Here is a 25,738-nt window from a genome sequence, read left to right as displayed (position 1 = left end):
TCGATTTTATTTGAAAGACTGAGTGAGACTGACAGACTGCGTAACTGACTTTAAAATGCGGACAGACAGACAGACAGACATCGACCGGAGGAGGTCTTTGAACGCAAACGGCACCACAACTTTAATTTAGCTTCAATTAAAAATGATTGATGCAGATTTAGTTCGTAAAGCATAATCAAAGAAATGAGCCAAGTAACTGGACCCTCGACCACCCGTCGTTCATTTATAAATGATATAATTCCCTCCACAACTCCAATGCAGCAACAATTAATCAACGTTTAAAGTAAACTATAATAATACCAATAACAAAGAGAAAGAGCATGAAAGAAGGCATCATGAAAACTTTTTGAAAAATGAAGCCTCTCCAAAAGTGAGTGAAAGAAAAAAAAAACACCAGTTCTTGAACCTAAGTGCGCGAACAACAAATGTCTGCGAGCACCAGCAGTCGTCCGCCAGTGGCGCCCACAACGCCCATCTACGATGGCTATGCCACGATACGAGCTCGAGGACTCACGCGCTCCCGTTCCATACGCGCCGCCGAAGCCACCGAAGCAGCGGCATCCGCTCAGCCCCACGAGCTGCTGCGCCCGCCACATGCGGAGCGCAAACGAACGCTCTCCCTTATGAGCAACTACAGCCAAAGCTCGACGGGTTCGGGATCCGGGTCGTTGTCTGGCAATGGCAAGCACAGACAACGGCGAGTGAGCGGTCACAGTGGGAATGAGGAGATCTATGCTCGAGCCAAGCCCGTGCGCACCCCCACCATAGGTCTGGAGCTGGAGCCCATCTATGCCAGCACTGCGGCCAACTTCCGCCCGCTGTCGGATGCCTCCAGCTCCTCCGGAGGCGGCAGCATGCCCTGCGACTATCAGAGCGTGAAGAAGAACTCACGCTTCTCGCTGGACTCCCTGCAGAGCAGTGCGACGCCCAAAACGCCCGACTATAATACGGCCGGCGAAGAGGAGCCCATCTTTCTGTATACCGCTCCGGACAGCCCTAAACGGCGCTTGGACAGCGGTCTGCGCAGCTCCTACGACAGCTCGGAGCGCGGCTGCTACTCACCGGTGCCCAAGCCAGCGCTCTCTTTTGATATGCAGGAACAGTCGCCGGCCAAGACCCGACGCACCCCGGTGCGGCACAGCTCCGTCAGCTCCACGGGCAGCTGCGCGCAATATCAGCGCGCACAGTCGCTGGGCGAGGGCCGAGAGGGTCGTCGTCCACTCACGCTCTTGGGGCTGAACTCCAGCTATCAGCGCAGCGAGAGTGAGAGTCCCACCTATGCCGGCAGAGTGCCACTGTCGCCCAGCTTGCCACCACCGGCGCCGGTGCGTCGCGAGAGTCTCTATGCCAAGCCAAAGATGTGCGGCTCCTCACCCACACGACCACCGCAGCCGCGGCTCAATCTCTACGAGCTGCCTGTGGTGCAACCGCAGCCGCAACGCAGCAGCAGCGCCGAAATCTTGGAACGCTCCTATACAAGCCAAAGTCTGGCCACCATCGACCAAGATGAAATACTCGTAGTGCCCAGTGCCATGCCCATGTTGCCCGCCTCCGTGGATCGTCGCTATCACACCCTCGGCCACATGCGGGTGAAAAGCTTGGGAGCTGGCCTGCATCGCAGTCTCGATGTGCCAATGGGTTCGTTGCTGGACATGCCGCACAACGGCTACTACATGCAGTCCACCTGGCATCCAAATAATCGGTCTGCTGGCAACATATATGCCTCGGCCGAGGCGGCCGTCTCCGATCTGAATCGCATGGCCCCCGAATACATGGATCCCCTGGACTTCAAGATCGGCTGTCAGACAACGCTGAGGAGTAAGCCACTCATACCCTGGTACGAGTTGGCCATACGCCGAGACTTTAAGCGGCAGTCGTGTCCACCCATGAGCGGAGGACTGTGCCTGGCGCAGCAGCATCAACTGGACACCAGTCCAATGGAGGAACAGGTAAAGATCAGTCTTTCTATAAGTCCTGCTATATGTGGCATGCGTTTGTCATGTTCGCATTCGCATTCGCATTCCTTGACAATTAAGGCTCTCCATCTCTGCCTCCCGTCTGCTTATCTGTGGCATCATTACAAATGCAAACTGAAGCCACACACCATGTCGCATAAGGAAAGCTATGCCAGAGGCCAGCTACCAGTTGCCAATGGCCAGTTCTATGTTGCCAAATGGCCACTGCACTATGGGTTGCATTAGATATACTATTGCTTTAAAATAACTCAAATACTCATTTGTCAGATTAGCTCCTAGAAGTCGAATTAAAAAGTCTTAAAAATAAGTATTTATGTTTAATAATAGTATGTCAGGACGCGCAAATCATTTGCACACAAATTTGTCGAACTTTACAAACATGTCATAAATACAATATGTGCTACATACTTGTATATTCTAGATAAAACCAATAAGAATTATACATACAAGTATATCAAAATATGTTTTTATGGGAATTAGTTTTTAAAGAGGGAAGATGAGAATTCTGTGCAAACTATTTGCATGTCTGACCGCAGCCCAAGATAGAAACAAATCAACCTTTTTAGATTTTGTATCCCTCCGATAACCACAGATCTAATTCTGTATTATACCATTCTGTAGAAAGCGGTTGACTGAAATCCATCCATTGTGAGAAAACTCAATCAGGATCGTAAAACATTACTATAATGTTAGGTTATTTAGGCTTACGAGATGTTAGTTCAATATCAATATATCTTTATAAAAAGATGTTATATTGCTTTTCTTATCTTGTACCAATATTCTTTGAAAAGTAAGACGAATGCTTAGTTTTAGATTTATTTTGCAACCAAAATTATATCTATTGGGTAGTAATTTATAGAAAGCGGAACCGAATCCAATTCATTTAATTTAAAATTGATGTTAGCAGAAAGTTTGTTATTTCGAAGAAAAATGAGGGAACAATATAGCAATTAATTTATTTTAAAACAATTTAATAAGACTTTTTAAAGTAAATTCCTGAACTTAACAAATCTTTTTGAGTATTAAACAATTTGTTCCCAATTACTGTGGAACTAAAATACCAGCAAGCCAGTAAACTAGAGAGAAATAGGGGGGAGAAATTCAAGCTTAAGATAAACTCTTGGAAGACCTATTCTTTCAATTATAAAAACTTCGTATAATACTCTACTTAGGCTTAGTAAGCTGTGCTCTGTTCAGGCCCATGGTGCATGGTGGTTCGCTTTGTTGCAACTGTCAGACGCCGTTATATGGCGTACATGACAGGCCCACTGATTGATTTAATAAAACTTGCATGAGCTGTGTCTCAGTCTAGTCCGGTCCGTCCTCTCGTCCACTCCATCCATACGACTCCATTTGTCCGACTCGGTTTGCTTGCCTTTAGGCCAACTCACCGGCATATTAAATAAATGAACAAAAGTCTTGGAGCAGCAGACAAAGGCCGCATACATACATATATTAAATTCACGGCGGATGCGGATGTACATACAAGTATATATAGTATGTATATACATACATATGTACTCGAATGTGCGATTACAGTTCGAGTTGCACATTTTGTTGTTTGTTGTTGTCTGTTGTCGTTAATCCCATCCCACGAGCATTGCAAGAATTGGCGCCCAACTCCTTCGCTACCTCAACCTCAATAACAACTGTAACAGAGCCAACAACTTTGCCTGTTCATGTCCAAAACCGATGACCTGATTCAACCAACTACGAGCAGTAATTGAAATATCACTCGGCTTGGGAAAACAACTTTAAATTTGTTGAAGCAACAGCTGTAGACCTGGCTCGAGTAAGCCCTTCTCCGCGCTTCTCATGACGCCTATGTAGGGCAGTAGGTAAACGGCATTATACAAGTATACGTGTATAGCAGTATTTTCCCAGCTAATGTTAGTCAACTCTAGTTTAGCTGTATTTTTATTTAATCGGTAGACTGTTATTTATGTGTTACCGATAGTAAATAAAATAAAATTATAAATAAAATAATGAAACTAAGTTTATAAATATGCTGTTTTACAACGAATATCATAAATAATAATAATACCATAAAAGTCGAAACATAATAAATAATTTTTAAGTAAACTAAATATCTAAAGTATTAGAAATATTAATTCCTAATCTCATATTACTTTTGACTTACAAGGCATATTTTAAATCTTAAAGCATTAGATATGATAAGTTTGTTGAGAAGATATCGCTAAAGAACTAACAAAACGTAGAAAAAGTAATGGAATTTATTTAGGATATTTCTTCTAACTGATTAATATCGATGGTATGTTAATAAATATTCACTGATTCACTGATTGGAAGCGTTTTAAACGATAAATCGGTCAAATATATACAGTTCGTTAAAGTAATAGTACGAATATATAAATAAATAGGCAGCAAACTTTTAGGACATAGCGTTATACAAAATACAAGAAATTATCGATGAATAATTTATCGCTATCGATAGCATATTAATGAAATGTAAGTGAGTACTGGACGGAAAGCATTTAAATTCTAATTGTAAGCAACATTTTAGAAAATCATGCTAAGAACTTATCAAATTGCTGATTACTTGCGAGAGACTAACAAATTTAACTAATTTTAAATTAGATCTTCAACAAATAAAAGCATGTTTGTAGCATAAAATATTTCGTATGTTTCACAGTGCCTGTCGATAATATATCTTCACATACTTGATATGCTTCTGTTAAACATAATGGCATATCGCTTACACACACTCGCACACAAGGCTGTCACTCAGGCATTTTTTGCGACAACGTCGAACATAAGCAGCCCATTAAAGCCCCATGTAGCACGACCCCAACCACACAGCAACAACAACAACAACAACCACTGGCAACACCGTCGCCAATTGCGGGTCCAATCAATGTCAACTTTCAAAACAAATAAAGTTGCCATTAATGCCGTTTGCTGCTTGTCGTTGTCGTCGTTTTTTGTTTTTCGCGCACTCCACGCGTTTTGTTTTGTTTTTTTTATTCATTTGGCGCGATTTTCAAGCAGTTTTTAGGCTTAGCCATCGCTGTGGCAGCATTTAAGGCGTTTTTCATGTTTATTTATGACTGGCCAGCTGTCGGCAGCTGTGCCAAGTAATTTGAGACGCGCTCGCTCCAGAAGAAAAGTGAAATTCGTGTGAACGACAAACACGACACAGTTTGACAAGCATTGTGTGCAGTCAGCGAGTTGAAAAGGTTACATTCGTGTCAAATATTTCGAGGAGTCAAGTGTGGGGCAATTAATTGTTTTAAATTGATTCCATTTGACGCGCACATTGTTCCAACGATTTACATATTTGGCAATTAACAACAAGCTCGCTGATGATGATACGATGATGATGATGATGATGATCAACAGCAACAACAACAACAACAACAGCAAACCCTATTGCTATAATTTGAGTTTTTGATGGGACAATTTGATTGATGGGCTTTTGATTTTGTTGATGTCTCTATGAGCGGCACACATGCGCTATTAATTTGGCGAACGGTTCGAAAAGTTCAATTGGAAGGCAAATGGCCAACTATAGGAGCAAGAATTTTAGATAGCAAACCTGAATCGAGCTCTAATTTGTAGAGCAGAATTAGCACTAAGGCCTTTCCTAAATTATTTTGAGAAAAACTGCAATACTCCAGGACTGTGGAGAGCAGAAGCTTTTCCTCGGCGTACTTCTAGAAACTCGCCCCATCTCAGTATCTTCCTCATCTTTTGCCTAAATTTCGACATTAGCTTTAGGTGTGACCGCTGTTTCCAGACCCTGGTGGTCGTGTATACGATACCAGAGCCTTATTTATTTATTTTATCAATTTATTCTATCGTTACAAATACAAGATTACTTTTAAGTTATTGCGCTAGGCACTACATATGTATTTCTAATTGAATTCAACTTAATTTAATTTAGTTACAAAATTTAGTTTTTTTTTAGGTTGAACTTGTCAATTATTAATTTTATTTATTTTTATTTCTATTACCTAGCGTGTAAGTGTTTGAGGCAAATACAGTTACCATTGCCTAATCAGCACCCTCGATCAGTGTTCGACTCCTTGATTTTTGCCATCCTGTTTGGTAATTTTCTACTTCTATGAGCCAGAAAATTTCATTAGAGATGAACAGGGGGAAAAAACTAACTCAATTATGCCAAACATAGTCAACCGGCAAGCGCGCTTTTCCTTGCAAAAAAGCATTATTTTCTCAGCTAACTGAGCTAATCGTTTAAATTTATTTCTTCCAAAAAGGCAGTCCATGGTTTCCTTTTACAAATAAACGTCAATTGGCAATTCAAACGCTTATGGCTATTTAGTTTAGCTCTTTCTAAAGCAAACTGCTCAGAAACTACTTTTTAGTAGCTTTGAGCTTTTCATGGCTGCTTATAAATAATCTTATTAAATACAATAATTAAATTGTGAATAAAAAGTAATTACTACAAATTAATCAAAAACTTTTTACTTGAACATTTTGGCTTTCCCACCAACTCGTAACATTTGGGGGGAAACTATCGAGCTTGCCACAGCAGCTGACGCATTTGCTTGTGCGGCTTCTGTGGCAGCTGCAAGGGCAAACGAAGCTGTTGCATGTGCTCTACATAGCAGCTGTACCTGAATATGCACATGCCGTGTACCGATGTACATACATATGCAGTATATATACAAGTAGTATACGAGTACAAGCTTTTTTTGTATAATTAATAAATCTTGCAGCTCGTCTTGGCCTGACAAAATGCGAACAAATTGGCAAACGGCTTAAATAACTCGTTAGCTTTATCTTTGGCATCTCTGGTTGCTTATTAATTAAAAGTATATATTTTTATATTTTTTACTGCATGATAAACGAGCCAGCGAGCTGGCGAGCTGCGTGACAAGCAGCTGACAGTCAGGCACTCAGTCCGTCAGTTGGTCAATCTAGTTTGTTTGAGTTGCAATATTTTTGTAGCTCATGGATAGATAAAATAATTGCAAGATATGCTCGCACTCGTATTCGTAAGTAGAGACGAAATGCGGCCTACTCTGATGCCAACTGACAGACTGACAGACTGACTGGCTGACTGAATGACTGACTGCATATTTGATTGAACTTCAGGCACTCTCTATGCCCACTTTGGCGGCATGTTTTTTGTCAAAAGCTACATGACAGCAACACCTGATCTATGCGAACACAAGACTATAGCTTTTCGTTGATTATTTTTTGGTGGCTCAACATGATTTTCACATATTTCTGAAGGCATGGGTAGCAGCTGCATTTGAAGTTTGCGCCATGGGGCGCTGCATTTTACATGAGTCGCGGTAATTGCTGTCTTTTAATTTATGACAAATGCAATTTGTAATTAATTTATGTTTTCATTTGCTCGATCACATGCGACAGCACGTGTGCCCCGGCGGCTTACAGTTTGGGAGGCAGTGTGTGAGAGCCACCTGTGCCGCAGCAGACCGAAGAACCAGTTTCAACTTCAACTTCAGTTTCAGTTCTGTTTCTTTTTTCGGCAACACACGGCAATACATTCTAATGAGAGAGGCAGACTCAATTACATGCTTGCTAACAAAAGCGGGAAGGGTTGCCTAGACAGAGAAAAAACTTGTTTTCCTTGCCATAACAGATATAACGCAGCAGTCCAAAGTCTGTACTTGTCGGATAATAAAGACAAAGTTGCTCACGAACATGACGATGGCGATGGCGATGACGATGACTATAATGTTGATGAAGTTGCCGAAGGTGTGCGCACAAGGACCAAATTGATGTCTGTTTGTCGGACTCCCCTAGGAAATCAGCGCAAGCAAACAGACTGAAGACAGAAAACCAAACGAAACCAAACCAAAACCAAAATAAACAACAATGGACAGACAAACAAACCGAGAGTGAAGCAGCAGAAGACTAGAGACTGAGTGCATTTTATTTGATAAAGCAAGCAGGCTGCCTTCCAGATGGACAGACAGACAGACAGACACACAAACAGTAGTAGGGTATGGAAAAGTGGCCAAGAAAGAAGACGTTGAGACGCTGATTTGAATTTTAAAGTAGAAATTATCGACAAGTGGAACTGGTGGCCGCTTTTTCTGCAGCCGCCTTTGTTTCGGTTGCATGAGTTTTATTTTTAAGAAGCAAGACAACGCATTGTTTTTGTTGCTGTTGCTGCTTCTGCTGCTGCTGCTCTGCGTCTTGTGGCTTCCGGTCTTGAAAAAACCAATAAAAAATAAATAATAAAGTGCACTCGCATGGACATTGATCATGTCGATGAGTTAAAGAGGCGCTGTAACTGCCGCATTAAACCTGATCATTCAAAGAGGGGTGCAACAAAAGAAAACAATATGGTTACGAAAATGTATCTGCTAGCATCTGTAAATAGGCAATGTACCAGATACAGCAACTTTAAACTACACTTTTTACCTATTTGATTTATACTTTTACTTGGGCTGTAATTTAAAAAAACTTAAAACTCTTTAACAAACCTTAACCTGATGATATGTGAAACAGATTTTGACAATGTAGAACATTTTGTATTCTGTTATTTGTCAATAAATAAACAACTTTTCAATGGAAAAGTCCTCAGAGTATACTAAATTGCTCCGTTTGGAAGCCAATAAATCAATATTTTCAGTAAAACTTAATTATTTGAAGCTCAATTCTGAGGTCTTCCTACAACTCTGCTTATTTAAAGGAAAAACAGCTTTTTTATTTGAAGAAGTTTTTGTTTCTATTCAGTATTTTGGGTGGAAACGTTGAGGTCTTATATTCAAATGAAAAACCAATAAATAAAATTAAATGAAATAGCTGGTTTTCTTAATAGAAAACATTTTTTATTTGATTCGGAAATGATTTAGGAAAATCACATTAAAATAAATATTGACCTTAAATTGCATAAGAAATGTGTAATTGGGAATTTTTATTGACTTTTGCTGGCTCGAAGTTTTGTTAAGAAAACAAACACTTCTTGCTTATTTATACGATTTATTTCGACTACAATTCCATGACATTCACAGCGGAAGTTGTGTAATAAATTCGCTTCGTATATAAACCAAAATATATCCAACATACCATTGTTTCAATATAGCGACCGCCAGAAAAAGAAATATAACATAGAAATAGGAATATAAAAGTACATTAAATAGATGTTAAAGATTAAAATCCTAATCAAAGTAGCAGTTTATATCTGAAAACTTTCAAAAGCTAGAAATCAACATTTAGAAATTATATGAAATATTTTACAATATGTAAGAATAACAATGCTCCTAACAATCTAACTATACTTTTTCACTTTCATGTGACCAAAAATTATAAACTAAATTAATGCTTTTGGCAAAAATGAATAACTCAGTTTTCCCGACAGAAGTGTAAAGTTTTTGCTTGTAATGTTCACACAACTAATGCAAGACATTTTTTTTGAAAGTCATTTTTAAATCAATTTTTCGAGCTTTTATACAAACCTAAGCCAATGTCAGAACAGCAACAAAGTATTTCCTGTAACTCTCACTCACCTTATGAAGAAAATTGTTTTTAAGAGTCATTTCTGAGTTATTGTTTCAAGTTATGACCAACAAACAAATGATTTGCATAAAGTTTGGAACATTTTACATAAAAATGCTATAAAAATAACTTTACAAAGACAATGCAAATTCTTGTTTGTACTTGTTTTCTCGCAGGAAAAACTTCCTTGAGGCTTACTTTTCAAAGCAAATGTTTGTCAAACCTAGCCCCTGTTTAATAGTACGATATGTAGTGAACATAATTGCAAAACTATTGTAAGCTAAGATCTAAAGCTCAGCTATGAAACTATTTTGTATGCATTGCCAGTCCTCTAACATGCCAACCAATCAGCTAAGCACAATTTTCAATTATAATTCTGCGACCGCATATCAAAAATATAAAAGCAACTAAACTAACATTGCGATCTCGATTTCTTTCTCTTTGCAGGTAAGACCATTTGCACATAAAACCTATACCATGGGGTAGCGTAAGTTATTTTTTGTTCAAGTCATGCCTCTAATGGCAAATTTATCTAAGCAACAAATTTTTAAAATGCCTCTCGCCACTTGTGGCCAGCAGCACGCCCCACAAAAGTGGCAGAGAGAGGGGGGAGAGAGAGAGGGAACGAATCATAAAACTGCACTTCAATTGTTCAAATAAAACAGCCGCCTGCCACAACTACTTCTACTTCTTCCTCTTCTTGTTTTCTTCGGCTGTATCTTCGAGCAACTCCTGGTACTGGTACTGGCACTGGCACTGGCAGTGGACATGCGGCAGCGGCGCATGCGCAAAAGATCAAAGGCAGCTCCAACCATGCCGGTTTGTGGCATTGTGTGTGTCCACCAGCAACCAGCATGGCTCTGGTGCCGTTTCTCTCACTTCTCAAACTGCACATCGTCCTCCTGCACTCCATCCATCCTGCCATCATTCTGCCATCTCCTCCTCCTCCAATCTTGTGCTCAACTGTCCACGATTTTAATGATGATTTGCTATTTCTGCGCATGTCGGCGCGTTGGCTTTACCCCGAACTGTTCCGATCGGCCAGCCTGGGTTCTGTGCAGCCGTTGGTGGTCGGTTGGTGGCGGCTTTTCACGATGTTGTTTGGCTTCGGCTTTCGATACAAACATTTGTGTCATAAGCAATCAAAACGGATTAGAGTGTTAATCAGTTTATTATGTGTCGGAACTTTTTTATGGCGAGCCGGAGCCAAGGATAGGAATTGCGTTATAAAGAAGAACGCGCGGCAATTATGAATTGGCAGAAGTGGGCGCGACCAATCGATAATATAGGTAGACGGGCGGAAATCGTATAACTAACGAAGAATAACAGAATAATTAAGAAATCAAATATAACGAACAATATGCAAAGAAAGAGGGCAGTACCAAATTATTGCGTTTTTTATATAAATAAAAGGGGATTCTTTTACCTCTGCTCTCAGCTTATTAATATCTTTAAGCTTCTAAAACGAGAATAATTAAGGTAACAAATTAACTAACAATATGTAAAGAAATAAGACAGCATTGGACTTTTAAAAGCGGTGATAGAAATATTACTTATACCACCAATTACGAGAAAATGCAACAAACAATCATTTTGTGTAAATATTCAAAAAGGTAATCATCAATTCTGTTCAACAAATAATGAAAACACCAATGAAAAAGATAGTTAGAGCTTTTCTTTAGATGTTTCCAAACAACATTTCTTCTTAATATGAACAGTTATATTTAACTTGCGAACTCTATACGCTATACCTCAAAAGTCCTGCAGATTTTGATGGTTTTTTGAATAAAAACTAAATAATAATCATAGAATTTCTGAGAGTTTTCAATGAAGAAAGCTCTAATCGGAGTAAACTCAACGTGTAGAGCACCCCAAATATTTTCAATGGAATTAAGAAGCACCGAGTTAGTTGGCCCATATCTAATTTCAATTATTAAAGAAACAAATAGTCTGCATCTCTGCGTTTCTATATAATCAAGAAATTCTGTAAACACTTGCTTATACACGTTGTTGTTGTACAAAATGCTGTTCCAAAAACTACATCTATCTTTACTACATAATTTAAGAATATTAATCTAAGAAGATGAAAGTTCTTTGACATGTTTCAAGCTCTATTGCAAAAGCTGACCTTCAAAACTTCATTAAGGAATATCAATATCTATATATTTAGATTTCAATAAAGATAGCTTTGGCGTCACCTCTAGTTGTTGATTAGGTCTGCATTATTAGTCACAGAAGCCATTTATCTTTAACGCTACAGCATTTCATTATTCCCCAGAACTGCTTATATCTCTATAACCTTTCGCAACTGTTCACATCTCTCTGTTCATCTCCGAATTTTATGGTCAGACAACATTTTCAAGTGAATTAAAATCTCATGCCAACCACTTGGTGACCCCTCATCAATCAACCATTAGTGCTGGTAGCCACCTACACGCACACACACACACACACACACCGTTCCTGTAAAACTTTCACTGACCAGCCAAAGTTGCCAGTCAAGGTCACTGAATATATATACGAGTCTGCATCCTTTTCAGCAGCAATCAAGGGGAAGGCAACAATAACATCAATCAACATTTCAAATGCAAATGGCAAGCCGTGTAACTGTTGACTTTTTAATGTTGCGCCCATGCCCACGCAAGTGTTTCTGCCTCTGCATAATAAATCATGCATGATGACAATGGCAACACTGTCCGCTCCCACTGTGTTACATTTACATTTACAGTTGCAGTTGCAGCTGCAGTTACAGTTACAGTTTCGATGCGGCAGCCAATGTCAAGTGCTGTTGTTGTAGTTGTTTTGTTGCAAACAGTCGCCCACTTGACATAAATCGTTTGGGTAAAGGTCAAAGGGCACACGCCTACACATGTTCCTGACACATTTGCATATGGACAGGCAACACGAACTGACAAGCGGACCAGCCACAGACACAGCCGCATTCACAATTGCAACGACGAAGAAAACGGCCACATATGGTCGCCCGATGTTGCGACAAATATTCAAGTGATGCGCACACATTTGTGGCATGTCGAAGATTTATGCATTTGTGGAATATGGAGAGCAAATTTCATGCATTTACAGCCGTCATGTATACTCTATGTGTCTAAATATGTAAAAATGAAAGTCTGCCATTTGTCGCTTACCCAAATGGGGGTAAAACTTTGACATGCAGCATTTTGTCCATGTTCGATTGAACAACGGAAAATTGTGAATACCTCTTGGTAGTGTAATAACAAATTAAAATTTTAGGTGAAAGTATTTATTTGATTATTAAGGGTTTCTATTTTCTATCAGCTCATCTCTTCATATTACATTGTCGTATTCTTATTCAAATCGGAGGTCTTGTTGTTGTTAAGTGTGTTTTGTGGCAGCAATTTTTAAGCTAAACACCAAAATAACAATTTACTTTGGGTTGCTAATAATTAATTACAATGGCTAAAAGTATGGTTTCGGGAAATTCAACCAATAAATGAGGTAAAATGGAACTCAAATTTTAGAAAAGATTGCGAGGCAAATCGCTTATGATGTTATAAACATCCTTTAGAGAGCATATCTGACGATAGGAGAGATGCTTTTGCTCTTCTTTCCTTGCCCATACAACCCCACATGAAAATGCTAGCTACTGTAAATCAGCGATGTTTATATGAAGGTGTTTTCTGCAAAATATTAGAAAGTAACATAACGACATGAGCCAGAGCATCTAAGTAGAAAGAGAAAACTGAATATGTGTCGCAAAGCACGTAGCGTATTTGCTAGTAGGTTATACAATCGAACGACCTACTTTAAATGCAGTAACTAAAACCCTAATCGAAGGCTACGTATCAGCTTGTTATCATTATAGGCAGGCGATAACATATTATCACTGCAGTGGACAGCACAAGGCTGTTATTAATTCGGCACACACTACAGAGCTAAAGTGTGTGGACAAAAGCAAACATTGTGCGCGTCCAAAAACAGAAAACTAAATGTGTATAAGTCAGGCAATCGATATACTTTATCAAACATCTAGTTGGTTTAATAACAGCATATATAGTATGTGTAAGCTAATTCTCTGGTTTACCAGAACTTTAAAACACACACTGCAAAAAGTTACTAACAATTTAGTAAATCCCCTGCGTTCAACTACTTTCACCAGCTAGTGTTGCTGACGTAGCAATAGCCAATTTTCGAAGCAAATTGTTGCCAATTCACGCTCACGCAAAAACTATATAGCTGAACTGAACAGCCCACGCCATTGAACTTGAACTTTGCAACGTCAGCAACTCGAGCACCTCTAGAGCTTCAGAGGCAGTCCGAGAGAGCGTAACTGCAAATTGCCAACTATAAATTTTACAAAGCAAGCAAAACCAAAAATAAAAAAATTGTTGCAGACGGTAGCCAACGAAGTGGCAACTGCAACAACAACAGCAACAGCCACCAACAACTGACAGCCAAGAGGCATGCCCTTCTCCCCCTCCACTCCAGCGTCGACAACATTGACAGTCAAATTAAAGTTGGCAATTTGTGTTGTTATGCCATTTAGCATATGGCCCTCCAACCACAACTACAACGACTCTGCTCTGTTTTATTTCCATTTTTTTTTTATCATACCTACTACTTCTTTGCTCATTTGCTGCAATACCCTATACCCAAAAAAAGTGGGAAAAACAAACTGAAACTGCTGGCTGCATGGCGCGTTGCTCGGTGCGTTTGGATTGCCAGCTGAGGCGAAACAGTTCACGCTTCGTTGCCAATGCGCTGTGCGCGCTAATGAAGTGCAACAACAACAACATTAGCACCACTAGCAGCAGCAACATTAGCAACAACAACAACTGTTGCAAGTGCAGTCCACGGTACTAGCTACATTCCCCAACTAAGGGACTAGTGATGACAATCGAAGTGGTGAATGCATCGAACCATCGACAAATAGAACCATTGATGCTTAAGTCAACCCCTTTAGGGTTTGAGTCAATAATATCAGATGCTGGAATCAACATCTAAAGGTCTTAATCAATAGACAAGAACTGCAAAATTAAGACGAACTGAATAAATAAATAATAAATAAAACGAAACATCGAGTAATGCAATCGATGATTGAGTTAGTCCTTAAGGAGCTGTCTATACTTCTAGTCCTTACTGTGGACTGTGAATCATTCAAGGCCTGTCATAAATCTTTACTATTTGACGAAACGAGCGAATAGCACAAGAGTCTTATTTTGAAGTCCTCACAAGCACATTAAAAATATGTCAAAAAGCTTTTCATGGCTGATCCATACAATGCAATTCATTGGAACGTATTGGTCCTTTAAATTCTTAAAATAAACTTATGGCAGATTAAAACTTAATACTAGGATTTGTTTCTTTTTATGTATTTTGATTTTTTAGTTTTATAATTAATTATTCATTAATAAGTGCTTAAAATATATTATTCTGAAGTCCTTTTTCTTTTCTTTTCTAAGGAAATTATACAACAAGCTATAAGCCACTAGACACACATTGAATTCATTTTCATTTTGTGCATCATTTTTTGGCATTCCAAATTAGTTCACTACGTTAAGGAGGCGCTTACATTTGTGACTTCTTATAACAGAAGTGCGCGGATCTACAAAATACTGTATATATAATTTTTTTAAACTCTTTGTTAACTAATGGCGAAACTATTTCCTTTGAAAATCTCTGCTTTTAGTAGACATCTCTAGCTTTGGCTAAGCCACATTTACAGTTTGGCATGCAGCTTAAAGTTTGGCATTCGCACAACATTCACACAACTGTGCGAAAGATGTTGCTGTTGCGCTTTTGTTGATGCTAATCTTGTTGTTGCTGTCGGTGTAACAGCTAGTGCGGTTGCTGGTCGTGCGCTGTTGGTGTTTGTTCATTGCATCATTGTTGTTGTTGTTGTTGTTGTTGACGCTGATGTTGCTGTGACTCATGCTGTCTGTCTTGTCCTTGCTGTTGTTGTTGCCGCTTCGGTAAATGTTGCTGGTGCCCGAAGTCGTCGTTGTTGTTGCTGTTGTTGTTGTTGTTGTTAGCAATTTGTTGCTACTCACCATGTACCTATTACAAGTAGTTGTTGTTGTTGCAGCTTGTCATTTATATTCGCGCTTCCCTTTCTTCGTTTGAGTGTTTTTTTGTTGTTTGCTTTTTGCTTGATTTTTGCCAGCATTTATTTTGTTTGCCTTTAAAGTTTGGGTGCCAATTTTCTTTCATTCACGAGCGGAGTTTTTCACCCTCCTTACTTATTTTTAATGCCAGCGTCGACTGTCAATTGAAGTTGTTGTTTTATGTGTTTCTTTCCTCTTGCTTTGTTGTACTTGGAGTTATCGCAGTCATTAAGTTGCTCCACAGCATGCTAGCTGCGATGACTCATCCGACGGACTTGAGAATTACAGTTTTTTCTGTCAGTTGATGGTTTTATCTTAAAAAACTATTGCCCTTTTAGATTATGGGGGAACAGCATTGTGAAAGATTTGTTATATCAGACTACAAGACTATATTCAATAAAAAAAAAGTTAAAAGTTAAGACCTTTTCCTATTCATATATCGCAACTTCGCCTTATGTCTTTGAAGTTATGGCCAGTGGTCTCAACCAGGTATTAGTTTGTTGCTCAAAAGTTGCTACTTTTTATGGCTCCTTGTCAAAACTCTTATCTGATGCATGTTTATTGTTTGGCCATAAAGTTGATTTCTACGTTTTCGGCATTTTAATGCAATATACTCGTATACTCGAATATATTTCTGTATTCACAACACTTAGATTGTTGTTTTGATACCAAATTTGATGTATTTCTTTCACCATCAAAACAAAGTTTGATTTTAGTAATAATTGATGAATGTTTGTAGCAGCAGAATAGTTTTGAAAATTGTTGAATATTGAATTCTTTGTGATTACAAATGCCATGCCATGCATAAAAAATGTCCTTTAACATATTAAAGAATTGAAGATTAAATTTAATAGTTGAAGATTATGTTGCATATTGAAATTATTTGAGGTACTATTTTGTTTGTTATTTAAGTTTAATCATAGTATTGAAATAATTTGAATATCGGGGAACAATTTCATACAGCTGTCTTGATATAATTTGTAAAACAAAGTAAAATTTATTAAAAAGGCTCTAGCGTAGAAAAGGTGTGTACAGAGTATCCAAGTGTTGGACTGGCATGATATCATACTCATTTCTTATGTAAGCCTTAATTGGGTGTGTTTAGAACCTATTTCTACTCTCCATTAAACTTTGAACTATATTTAAGTTTCGTGAAAAAATAACAAAATTAAACCTAACATTTTTTTTTTCTTAAATATCATTCATTTGCGAAAACAACACTCATATGAATTATCATATAATAATAATCTTTCATTTTAAATTATACATATATTTAGAATTATTTAATTTTTCTTCCTCAACAACAGCTGTAGAGAAACTTTTCTTCAACGTATTTGTTATGTAAATAAGCTTTTTGTGTTTACTTTTCTCTTTTGATAAAAACTGATGCATATCTTTGGAATATTGTGAAATATTTGTGAAACTTTCCCTAGAAGTCGAGTTTTTACTAACGTGCCAACTTACTATTAAATACCTTTTCTGTTCCTTCAATTATCATTTAAATTTTGAAATGGTTCGCATCATATTAAAGTTCTTACTTCTCTACAAGCCCCAGAGGAGCAACAACAGCCAGACTAATTAAATAATATTTTGTGCACTTTGCGTGAACGTGCCAACGGCACACCTCCTAACATCCTTTCACACTCACTGCCACACACATTTGGTGGCAAATTAAAAAGCCACGTATTGTTTGCTATCGTTGTTGTTGTTGTTGTTGGTGCCACCACCCATGGAGCCATGGAGCCATAACCCTTTGCCGACCTTTCGCCCAGCTCTGCCGCACCATTTGTGCGTCGACTCACGTAAGCCGCTGAGCATAAAATTGATTACGGTGCGTATGAGTAACGTGACAAAAGGCGCCCCCACAGATAAGCCAACAACTGCATGACATTAAAGATAAGATTTTCCATAATACGCCGACCCCACCATACAAGGCACTTCAAATTAACAGCATTTGTTCGTTTACAAGCAGCAATTTAGCCAACAATTAAACAAACCCTATATGGCTAGCAGGTACCATTAAAGCCACTATAATAGAGGCAAAAAGTAAACCACTTCAGAAAAAAATCACAGCTAGTAATTAAACTAGCTGACCTTGAACTTTGTGACCGACCAGAAAAGCTTGAGACAGCAAAAAACCAAAAAGAACAAATTACGAGTAATATTTACCCGTATACTATATATATACCACTATACCTAATACTCGTATATACAAAAAAAAAACAACTCTCGCTTCACTGATTTCCATTTAACAAGTGCGCGGCGCGGCAGTCTTGAAAAGCGTGCCATTTAGCGAAGACTTTGCATAATTTTGCATAAAATTAAATTGCGAAACGTGCTAGATTCTTATCGTTGTAGCAAGCAGCTCACTTTGTTTATAAACAATCAAATGCATAAACAAATTACAGAGAAGCCAGGCGGCTTCCAAGTACGTTCTATGATGGCTGCCTGTTTTGCTGACTTGGCTTCTTGTTAATATTGTCTCTAATAGTTGTAACTAACACCGCTATCGACGATGATATCATTGCTAAAGCGAGTGCCCCCGCATGCCAATGCTAATGCCGTTTAATTAAACGCTGCCTTAATTATTGAGTAAAAAATAAGTACATCGCTAAGCTTTTAGTTTTCAAAGCGAAGCAGCTTCTGAGAAAAAAAGCCGAAGGCGTTTTAAGAAAAATAGATAACATATTTTAAATAAACTCCAAAACTTAATTGAATCCAAATATTACAGAAAATAGTAACCGAAATGATTTAAAATTGTTTTAAAGAACGTTAGAAGCGATAAAAAACATTCACTTTTGAATCAGACAAGACAAAACAAATAATTTAACTTAAATTTAGAAAATATTACGCTTCATGTGTGTCTCCTGATTGCAATACACATTGAAATAATTAAATATTATAATTGACTTTTGAATTGGACTTACATTGTAACATTGTAACTTTTGGATCTTTTTTTAAATAGGTATTTGAGTTATGGTTACAAGAGAAAGCTAAAAAGAACCTTACGATATACCGAGCTAGGAGGAGTGATAGTAGCTTATCCTGATCCTAGATAGAGGTCTTTGAATGCAACATTCCTTTTATTTTGTTCAAAGTACCATTTATTTAAAATAGAGCTTGGGGATATAGAAAGAAATCCAGTTAAGATATTTTGACACTAGACTTAAACTTAAAACCACACTTGCAAGTTTAGCAAAGAATATGAATAATTCAAGTAATGTTTTATCGCTTTTCCAAACACAATGCAACTTTGCAGCCTCTAAGTAATTAGATCTGAAATGCTTAAAATAAACCCGATTGCTAGGCGCTGGCATAGTTTCTTTGACATGTTGCTGCCAATTAGTTGCATACTCCATAATAGGTATTTATGAATTCATGATTAACTGCATTTTTAATTGAGTTTTTATTGCATTACTTCCAACTGATTGCAGCATAGTTCATGGTCGAGTCTTGCTTCTGTCTGCCTCGTTCCATCACGTTCGCTGGCAATTTGTAATTACAACTTCCGCGCTTTGTCATTGCCGTTCGCTCTAACAGCGCTCATTAAGTTAATTCAGTTGGTCTTGCCCGTTTACACGCTTCTAAATGCTTTATGGCAGCATATTTCGCCCTCACCACCCACTCATCGCACACAGACTTCACTGGCCGGACCAGAAAAACAAAAAGCTAAAAGCGAAAAGCTAAAAAAAAACAAACGCCGGTCACGTCGCACTGTAAAAATATCTTACAGCGGCTTCCCAGAAACTTGTAAAAAGCGACCGAATAGTTCGACTGGCCAAGTCAGAAGGGACGCCGCAGACCCACAGCTCTAACGCTTGTTTATGGCACAGGTGTCTGGCTTTGGGGGTCTCTGAGAGTCAACTTTTTGTATTTAACGCTGAGCGTGCAAAACTTTTCGAAGCCGGGCTTAGTAGCCAGGCCGGGCCAGACCAGACCAGAACAGGCCAGGCCAGGCCAGGGCAGAACAGGCGACCCAGGCCCATGACTCACTTGTTGTTATTGTTGTTAACGACGAGGCAACTGCCAAATGCAGCCAACCAGCCGTGCATATTAAACAGAAGAAGTCAACAGGCGCAGTTTTTAAATGCACAACACGCAGGGCCACTATAGTACACGAGGGAGACAGGAGAGAGACGGAGAGAGAGAGAGAGAGAGAGAGAGAGTAGATAGAGCTGGTCAGTGAGAGGGCAGAGCGGGACGAGGTCTAAGCTGTTGTCTGACAACAATAATGATAAATCGTGGCATCGTCTTAGCCAAGAAACTAAGTGCACTCCCATTGCCTTAGTCAGTGATTTAGTCACACAAATGAAGAAGAATTGAAAGCAGTTGACAAAGAAAAAGAAATATACGAAATGAAAGGTAAAGGGATTGAAAAAGAAGGAGAAACATACGAAAAAGGTTTATAAACCGAAAAAACATTTCTATACGCACACATTAATGTGTATTTCTTTCCCCTCTAAGCCCAGTTCTTCACGAGCTACACATTTCGTTTGGCAGAGCTTGACTGATTTAAACTTTTTCTCAACCTACTGACTGTTAGGGAATAATACAAATAGTTTAAAAAGAGGAAAACAATACGACTTTTTTGAAGCTTGAAAGACCGGTTGGAATCTCTTAGGATTCACAATTATATCTGTATTTCAAAGGTCAATCATTGATTATTTAACGATACTGTTTATCTGAGGTCCTTAGTTCCTTCAGATCTTAGGCTGTATTGTTTACTAATTTGAAAAGTGATTGAGTTTAAAAGCGCATCGATATTCTGTATGTATCCAGAGTCTTGAGTTCTATAACTTACAATTTATGATAAAACTGTACTGCTGATGTGCTTAACTGTATTCGGCCTCTAAATAGGATGATTTATACCGCAAAAGTGTGCTTTCTTAATGGGTGATCAAGCTCTTCTGGTGTGTCTTAGCCGTCATTACAATAGTAGAAAGAAATGCCACAAGTATCAGCAACAGTGAACAGGTTGAGGTAAAGTCCCAGATATGGCACCCACTATCATGGATTATTATTATCAGCTTGGCTCCCCCTGATCCCTTCTACCCCATGTTGGGCTGAAGTGTTTCCCCTAGAGCCAACGCCTACACAAAAGAATGTACAAACGTTATGTGGCTTGGCTTTACCTTCACGAGCAAATGTCTTCTTTCTACGTAACATAAGAAAACGCCTTACTAATTCGTTATTTCCTTTTCCATTTGCAGGCACATGTGGTGTCCGCTTTCGAGCAATCGCTGTCGAATATGACGAATCGCCTACAACAACTGACAGCCACAGCGGAACGCAAGGATGGCGAGCTGACGGACATGCGACAGACCATCGAGCTGTTGCGCAAGCAATCCATACAAGCAGGTCTAACCACAGCCCACATGCAGAGCATGGGTGTTCAGACTCAGGGTCAGAGTCAAAACGAGCTGCTCAACAGTGCCAATGCGAATGCTGGAGGACTTGGGGCCTGTGGTGGGGGTGCTGGATCAGCGAAACCACCGCAGATGCCACTCAACGGTCGTCAGCCTGGCAGCAATGGCTTGGGGAATGGCGTGGGTATGCAACGCCAGCACAGCACCGACTCCATGTGCTCCCTCAACTCGATCAGCTCGAGCTGTTCGGCCCAGGACAAGAACAAGGCGAAGAAGAAGGGCTGGCTGCGCAGCTCCTTCACCAAAGCCTTCTCACGCAATGCCAAAATATCGAAGACTAGTCGCCATGTGGGCCATCATCATCACCATCATCAGCAGGCCGAGCATGGCTCCACGAAGACCTTGCACAACGGTCATGGTGAGCATTTGGGGCTGGCCTCTTTGGCCACACAGCCGGCACCACCCAACAGTGGCGCCAACACGGGTGGCTCGGCCAGCAAGCAAAGCAGTCCGGCCAAGACACTGATGCTCATAGACAATGCCAAACCCATCGATGCCATCGAGCATGAGGAGCAGCAGGTAGAGGAGTTGAAGAAACAGTTGCGCGAGAAGGATCTGGTACTCACAGACATACGCCTCGAAGCGCTCAGCTCCGCCTCCCAGCTGGAGACTCTCAAGGAGATGATGAACAAGATGAAAGCCGAAATGATGTCGCTGAAGCAAAATAACGAGCGTCTGCAGAAACTTGTGACCAGTCGCTCGCTGGCCGGCTCCGAAGCCAGTCTGGGTCAGCCCATTAGTCCGAATGGATCCATAAGTGGCGGCGATGCCTCGCGTCGTTACTCGTTGGCTGATGGCAATGCTCGGCCACCCATGGAGCTGCCATCGCGTCTCAATGAAGAGGTCGAGGAGGAGAATATACCGCCGGCACCAGCGCCAGAGCCACCACCATCCGGAGCCCCACTCAGCCCCAGCACGCACATAGATTTGACGCCACCGCCACCAGCCTTGGAATCCACAACCATGAGCAGTCCAACGCACATCCCAAACACCCATGAGGAGCTGCCCGATGTGTCGGATGGCAAGAAAATTGCCATTGCCTGCTATCTGGGACAGCCGGAGTCCTTCGTCAAGTATTGCGAGGAAATGCTGGAGGTAGACGACTTCTATGCCAACAGCGCCATTATTGCCAGCCATGAGGCGGCCGGTCAGCAGGAGGCCGAGCGCAAAAGCTACCCCACAGCCACTTGCAATGAGTATGTCATTGCCTGCACCTACATTTCCGGCAAGACCACCTGGCAGAATCTGGACTATATAGTGCGCAAGACGTTCAAGGATTATCTGGCGCGCATCGATCCGGGTACCAACTTGGGACTCAACACAGACTCCATTACCTCGTACCACTTGGGCGAGGCTAAACGCGGTCCAGAGATGGGCTTTCCCGAGCTGCTGCCCTGCGGCTATATTGTTGGCAATGTGCGGACTCTCTACATCTGCCTGCAGGGTGTAGGCAGTCTGGCCTTTGACAGCCTCATACCACGCAGCATTGTGCACCGTTACATTAGTCTGCTAACCGAGCATCGACGACTTATCTTGTGCGGTCCCAGCGGCACGGGCAAATCGTATCTGGCACGCCGACTGGCTGAGTTCTTGGTGGCACGCGCAGGGCGCGGTAACCCATCGGAGGCCATCGCCACGTTCAAGTAAGTGATAGCAACTAGGCAGAGAAGTCGAACGGTCGAAGAAAAAAGGTGGCCGGGAAGAAGCATAGAAGATGGAGCTGTCTTCATAAACATATTTGAAACCACTCGGGAACAAAACGACTTCTTCAAATAGCCTGACGATTCTTGATTATTAACCAAGAACGTTAGAAATAAGTAAAGAGCCTATTGAGACTGCCTTAGGAGGGAAAGAAGAAGAAGAGCAGGAGAAGTTAGCCTATAATTTGTTTCATTAGACTTAGACAAACACAGCATATCAATATATAGTACAAGACTGACCTTATATGACAACCTTTGACTAAAGACCTAAACAGGCCCTGTTATTCAAAATGGAGCTTTTCGTTGGTCTACAATTGATTTGATGAAACATTTCTGGTTGAACTTTTCAACTCGCTCAGTGTTAAGTTGGGTTCCATTTAAGTTTTCTAAAGCTTAGAGAGCAGGATGATATAAATCGAGTTAAATAGCTAAGCTATTAAAGCAAACATTACTGAGCAGCTAACCTTTGTTCATTGACCTAAGTAGACCCCTCTTTAATTCTTTATTGAAAACCTAAAAAAAGCATAAATTTGTTCGAATTAAAGGTTATTAGGGTATTATATTTCTCAGAAAGCTTTGCCATAATTTCTCAACTCTCAAATAATTAATTACACTTTTTTAACCCAACAGCGTGGATCATAAATCCTCGAAGGACTTGCGTCAGTATCTGGGCCATATTGCCGAGCAGGCGGCCATAGCCAATGGCGTCTCGGAGCTGCCATCTGTGATCATTTTGGACAATTTGCATCATGCCTCGGCGCTAGGCGATGTCTTCTCCTGTCTGCTCAGCGCCGGACCGGCTGCCAAGCTGCCCTGTATTATTGGCACCATGTCGCAGGCCACTTGCAACACCACCAATCTTCAACTGCATCACAATTTCCGATGGGTAAGTGCCTCAAACGTAGTTTCCTTCTCTGGCTTGACTAATCTGCTCAATTGGACTTCACAGGTGCTGACTGCGAATCACATGGAACCGGTAAAGGGCTTCCTCGGTCGCTTCTTGCGTCGGCGTCTCTTCCAACTGGAACTGCAAACCGGACATCCCCAGCCCGAGCTCTCGGCCGTGTTGGCTTGGCTGCCTTCGGTTTGGCAGCACATCAACCGCTTCTTGGAGGTGCACAGCTCGAGCGATGTGACTATTGGGCCGCGTCTATTCCTGTCGTGTCCCTTGGATTTGAAGGACTCGCAGGTGTGGTTCACCGACATCTGGAACTATCATCTGTCGCCCTACCTAGTCGAGGCGGTGCGCGAGGGAGTGCAGCTCTATGGACGTCGTGGCGGCGCCTGGAACGATCCCTCTGCCTTCATACGCAACTCGTATCCCTGGCCCTATGGACCGGACTCGGTGCCACCTTTGCGTCAAATAAATGCCGAGGATGTGGGCCTTGAAGGCGTCGCCTTAAGCAATGGCGAGCAACAGGATCCTCTGGTAGGTGGCACCCATTTTCAGATCTATGGATATATGTACCTCTAATGACCATTCTCTGTGCTTTGCTTGCAGCTAAACATGTTGATGCGCCTGCAGGAGGCTGCCAACTATTCGGAAACGCAGGATCAGGAATCGGACTGCGCCAGCTTGGACTCCAATGTGACGCCCGATAGCTCGGCTGGCGCCGAGTAGAGTCCCAAGAGTCCCAACTCACTGACTTCGTACATGCCAAATTTTTACAGTTACACTGAGCGTTACGGGGCTGCCAACTTGCTGCCCACATCACTCTCCCAGCTCCTCACAATCTAACCGCACAAATAAAATTTCTTGCACTACTTTCCAGTCAAAAAGCAGTTCTAAGAGGTTTTCATTTGCCCCAAAAACACTATCCAATAAAAAACTGCAAATGTAGCGTCGTAAATTGCACTTTTTAGCGCACTTGTTAAAAATGCAAATTGTCAACCACGTCCTCAGTCACAAGAACCACAAAATTTGCACAGCTTTGGCAACCGGTGGCGCTCAAAAAGAAAAACCTATCCAAATACATACATATATGAAGGAAAACAAAAATGTAACATCAAATGTTAACACATTGCTAAAAAGAAAAAACCATTTTGTATATAGAAAAGCCACTTTCTCCCCTACATTAAGTAAAACCTCGATGGCGGTATCTACTTTTTATACCCAACCAGATGCAGAAAATTATCTAAACTGAATGCAGGTAGTTGTAAGATTTTGCTACTACAAATTTACATGAATGTACATTTAAAGGATAAAGCTTTCACCCTTTAGTTTAATTATTTGCATAATTCAAAATATTGTTACAAACATATACACATAAATAATTATCTATTATATACATGCTATATACATACATTAAATACAATTTGCATATTTATAAAAAACACTATTTAAACAACTTATGCCATACAGCGCTTATAATACAAAAATATTGCAACAAATACGTAATTCCGAAGGGATCCCAGCAAAACGAATATTCAAACATAGCTAAATGAACAATTCACTACACAGATCCTAACCCAAATCGCATTTGCAGCAACAGCAACAAAAGCAACAAAAACTAACACTAAACTATATGGATAATGCAATTTATGTGTCGTCTATTTTAAATGTGTAAATTTATGAAATGAAATCAAAATAAAATATTTCAAAATCAACAAAAACCGCATTCTACAATATTTCAAGGGAAACTATACAGTGAAAACTCTCTTGGCCGGACACTCACGGTCGGTCAATTTTTACCCGCCCAAGGGAAGTGTCCGCTTAAGGGAATACTTAAATACTTTGTACACCGATCGAATGTTTTAGAAAAAGTGTCAGGATATAAAGCCAATTTCTACTAAATGGATGCCTAAATGATGACACATATAGTATGTTAGGAGACATGATATATTTTAGTTTTAAGACGGTACTGTACAATTTCTATAGAGGGTAGAACAATGAGAAGGTTGTTTATATATGTATTTCCTTCGCCTGTTCATAAATTTATATCGAAACGGAAATATGTGTGGAAATAACAAATAATGACCAGCTACTACGTACTATAGATACGTACTTAAAGATAGTTTTAAATGATCTTATAATTTTATATCAATTAATTACAAGAACAACGAATATGTCTAAGTGAGATCGTCAAATTCCGTAC

The 25,738-nt window shown here is 40.3% G+C and overlaps 1 protein-coding gene across 1 annotated transcript; it reads left to right on the top strand.

Moving 5' to 3' along the window:
- Window positions 1–425: 425 nt before the first annotated feature.
- On the top strand, window positions 426–25,211 carry LOC115628975 (protein sickie-like). Its single transcript, XM_030525253.1, has 7 exons — window positions 426–664; window positions 716–1,245; window positions 1,291–1,949; window positions 20,728–22,586; window positions 23,274–23,529; window positions 23,593–24,072; window positions 24,145–25,211. The coding sequence occupies exons 1-7, from the start codon at window positions 426–428 to the stop codon at window positions 24,262–24,264; spliced, it is 4,143 nt and encodes a 1,380-aa protein (XP_030381113.1). The 3' UTR covers window positions 24,265–25,211.
- Window positions 25,212–25,738: the final 527 nt, after the last annotated feature.

This window comes from Scaptodrosophila lebanonensis, unplaced genomic scaffold (genome assembly GCF_003285725.1).
Source record: "Scaptodrosophila lebanonensis strain 11010-0011.00,11010-0021.00 unplaced genomic scaffold, SlebRS2 tig00000131-arrow-arrow-pilon, whole genome shotgun sequence".
Taxonomy (NCBI): domain Eukaryota; kingdom Metazoa; phylum Arthropoda; class Insecta; order Diptera; family Drosophilidae; genus Scaptodrosophila; species Scaptodrosophila lebanonensis.
Note: the sequence above shows the minus strand (reverse complement) of the source record. Positions and strands in the feature narration are given on the sequence as shown.